This window comes from Phyllostomus hastatus, unplaced genomic scaffold, assembly GCF_019186645.2.
Source record: "Phyllostomus hastatus isolate PE091 unplaced genomic scaffold, TTU_PhHast_1.1 phas_contig_38, whole genome shotgun sequence".
Taxonomy (NCBI): domain Eukaryota; kingdom Metazoa; phylum Chordata; class Mammalia; order Chiroptera; family Phyllostomidae; genus Phyllostomus; species Phyllostomus hastatus.
In genome coordinates this window covers 37,002,896-37,006,580 of record NW_025333869.1, presented here as the reverse complement: position 1 = coordinate 37,006,580, position 3,685 = coordinate 37,002,896, and the positions used below count along the sequence as shown (strand labels likewise).

Below are 3,685 nucleotides of genomic sequence, written 5' to 3'. Positions count from 1 at the left end.
GGGGGTAATTCCTTATGCTTTAAAAAATATAGGACAGAAATATATTTAGCTCTATCAAGAAAGATACATGAAGGTCAGTCAATTCAGTGTTGACTTGGTGCTAGTCATCACAGGGTCCTAGATCCTCATTTCTTGTACCTCTGCTGAAGATTGAGTCTAGATAGTAGAGGAAGGTGGGTTATCAAAGGGGGAAATGGTAATAAATTATATACCTCAGAAGATTGTCATTAGGATGAAATGAAAGGATAGTATGTGTCATATAGCACATACTGAATACTGGCTCATAGAAAATAAGCACTCTTATTAGAGCTAAGGACCAGGTAAAGCCTGAAGATAGATATCAGGGAAATTGCTTCAAGGGGGAACCCCCAAAACTGGAATTAATTTATTAAAAAATTGTGTATTTATTCTTACATGTTTAAACTTCAGTCACCTTCAAAGTACTTTGCATTTGATCCAATACACCTATCGAGACATTTTTTCCATTGCTCAAAACAGTTTTTGAATTCATCCATTTTGACTCCTGTTAGTGTTTTTTGACATTTTTGTTTCACCTCTACCACATTTGTGAAACATTTCCTTTTGAGGACTCTTTTCATCTGGGGAAACAAACAAACAAAAATGAGCCCTTCAGGGTGATATCAGATGAATAGGGAGGGTGGGGCATGGGAGTCATGCCATTTTGGATCAAAAACTGCCAAACACTCAGTGTGGTGTGGGCAGGTGCACTCATAAATCACGCATCGTGAAATGGGCAAACTGGTTGGAAGAGTCTTCAAAAAAAGTTACTGAAGATGTATGCAGCCTCTCACAATGCCAGTGGTACACAGAAACAGCTGGGTCCCTAGAACACACCTAGCTGGGGAAGCCTGTCCTACAAGGGGCCCACCCTCCAGAAGATCATCCCAGGTTTTTTGGGCCCCCTCGCGTATGCTCATTCCTTCATTCAAAATGGTGAAGTTAAGGACAGCACTTAGTTTATAAAACAACAAACTTTTCACAACACACTAAACACATTAGATCAAGGAAGTTTAGTCTTTGAGCATAGTTTGATAAAGCAAATGAAGAGCTCATAATAACCCTTGTTTCCTTGGTTTCTGAAAACGGCAAAGTAAAGTGGAATAGGTTTACAGTTAAAGGTACAACTAAATGTGGATTCTGTGGCACATGATACAATGAAATCCAGTGGAGTAGGAACGGCCCACCGAGCTGCCACCACCATTCGCACCCTCTTCACTGACATCACGCTCCAGTTCTGTGACGGATACCGGCCAGCAGTATCCATCACTGCAGATGCTCGTCAAAACACGAGAAAAACATACACATGGACAATTGAGTCCTGTGGAGAAATAGGGATAAAACAGCCACTCTCTCTAATGGAGAGTGCCCCAAGTTGCTGCCTAGAGTAGATTTTTATTAAGAATATAGATATACTTTGTGGGTTACAGTCTGGCAGGGAAGATAAACCAAGTAGGTAGTTTTCAAAGGGGCTGACAGATCTCCTGCTGGGATTCTGGGATGAGATTTTAGGGTTTTATCACTTAAAAAGACTACAGGACCTAAAAGGCTAGTTTCATTTCCTGCCCGTGCCTTCATATTCTAATTCAAGAGCATCCTCAAGCAAGCAGATTTCACAGGCTCTTGAATATTCTATGTCCCAAGCCTGATTACCCCGGGGGTCTGCCGACTCTGGTCTGGACTGCACTGTCCCTGTTATTTCCGCAGGCCTGAGTCAGGCAGAGGAGAAAAAGGCAGCCAGGAGACTTGGATTTCTCACAACTAAGAACAAGGACTTAGGCTTTGACAAAGCCAAGGGGGCAGGGGTTGATGCCGATCACCCCTTCATTTCCACAGCCCCCCAAGTCCTTCCCTGAGGCCTCCACATGATCATGCCTGTCTTAGGCGATTCCCCCCTTGGGAAATCTTACTCGTCACTGGCTAACTGATCAAGCATTGAGGGCCGGCACAGAACAGGAAGCATTCATGCCAGGGAAATAAGTTTTGTCTCCTTAGTGTCTCCTGGTTCAGAGGTGTCTTACTCAGCCTTAGCCAGAGGGGTTACAGCCTCCTGAGACCAGGCAGGGCAGACCCCAACACAGTTTCTGCTTGGATTTACTTTGGACAACCTGGTTGGAATGTATCTGGCTCAGAATTATGACATACCCAACCTGGCTAAAAAAGTTGAAGAAATTAAGGAAGACTTGGATACCGAGAAGCAGCCCCCTAGTTCATGAGGCCTGCTCCAGCAGGACCTCTAGGAAATGCTGATCCTGCTCTCCTCAAGGGCTTCCTTCACCATTCAAACCAAAGGCCTGTGTCTCCAGTCTCAGCCTTTGCTGGACCCTGCGTGGCCTTTGAGCACACATGGGGCCACAGGTTAACTACCCTTACTCCAACACACTTGCCTCTTCCCTTCCTCCTTCCAGTTGCTTGGGAAGTCCTGATACTGGAATTATGTGGCTAGATTAGTAAACATAGCTTTTAATTAGTGGTCTTTCCCTTATTCTTTGGGATTTCTACTGCCTTTTTAATTTAAAAAAATTGATGACTTTTATATAGCTGATCAGATATAAATAATGATGATTTCACAGTTTGGCAGTTATAATAGGTGTTTAAACATTTGATGCTAAATTTTGTTATTTCAAGGTTACTAAAATTAAAATCTGGAAGCAAAATAAATTAAATTAAAAAGAGAAATCTGGCAGACACAGACATTGGAAATACAAAGAAACAGTGGATCTCCACAGTTCTTCCAAATCCTAGAATTCATGGTATTTTCCAAAATAGTATTTCATGTTTAATATCTTTATTTGTTCATATTGAAAGAAAATCAAACTTAAGTTACAACATACGTTTCTGCCAATAGGAGTAGCTAAAAGCAAAGTCCTGAAATTAAAATAATTATGATTTAGAGAAATAAAAGGTTGCAATAAAAATTTAATATTCTCAGTAAAAATAATTAGTACTTCAAATAGCTTTTAGTACTTTCTATGCAGAATCCATACTATTCTGAGCATTTTCCATTTTTTTAATGTAAATTTGTTAATGATGCAGTAAACCTTGCACAGTTCCTTTCAAAAAGGAGTCTCTAAAGCAATTTCTTATCTACATTCAAAGTAAATGGATGTTAGTTATAGTGGGGTCTAAAGGAAATGTAACCTATTATCATAATGAAAGACAAACAGTTCCTTCCCCCTTCTCTCCATCATGACACATTTTCCAGTGTAACATTTACTCCTTAAGTGTGCGAGTTAAAGCCTACATCAAAATATTGTCACAGGACTTAAAATTGTGGCAATAAGAATTGTTCTTGCCATGAAGTAGATTCTCAGTATTAACTTATAATTACTCATGTTCCTAAATTTGTCAAGCACTTAATAAAATCAAGCAACAGAACAAAATTTGCAAAAATATTAAACATTAATGCCTGAACCATTTATACTCAATTATAGAACAGCCAAAAGGTTAGATCAGTCAAATATATGACTCACAGTTTTTGAAAGGATAAATGGAATAAATGGAAATTCATGTAAAAATTAATTCAAGCACATTGTATTATTCTAAATATAGAATAAATTCAATTTTTTTAATTTATATTAGCAAAGGCAAATTTTGGAATAAATTGCAAATTAAAATAAAAATTAGAAGCAAAATTACAGAAGTGCATGATGTGTACACGATATGA

General features: G+C 38.9%; 1 protein-coding gene across 1 annotated transcript; it reads left to right on the top strand.

The window, feature by feature from the left end:
* Positions 1-1,175: 1,175 nt before the first annotated feature.
* On the top strand, positions 1,176-2,234 carry LOC123821191 (short transmembrane mitochondrial protein 1-like). Its single transcript, XM_045842456.1, has 2 exons — positions 1,176-1,277; positions 2,079-2,234. Exons 1-2 carry the CDS (start codon positions 1,176-1,178, stop codon positions 2,232-2,234), a joined length of 258 nt encoding a protein of 85 aa, XP_045698412.1.
* Positions 2,235-3,685: the final 1,451 nt, after the last annotated feature.

What these genes read in the sequence shown, in the direction of transcription:
- LOC123821191 (XM_045842456.1), top strand. Translation starts at nt 1,176, where the DNA reads ATGAAATCCAGTGGAGTAGGAACGGCCCACCGAGCTGCCACCACCATT. An exon ending in GTGACGGATACCGGCCAGCA is followed by an intron (nt 1,278 to 2,078) that starts GTATCCATCACT and finishes TCCTGAGACCAG; the next exon opens with GCAGGGCAGACCCCAACACA.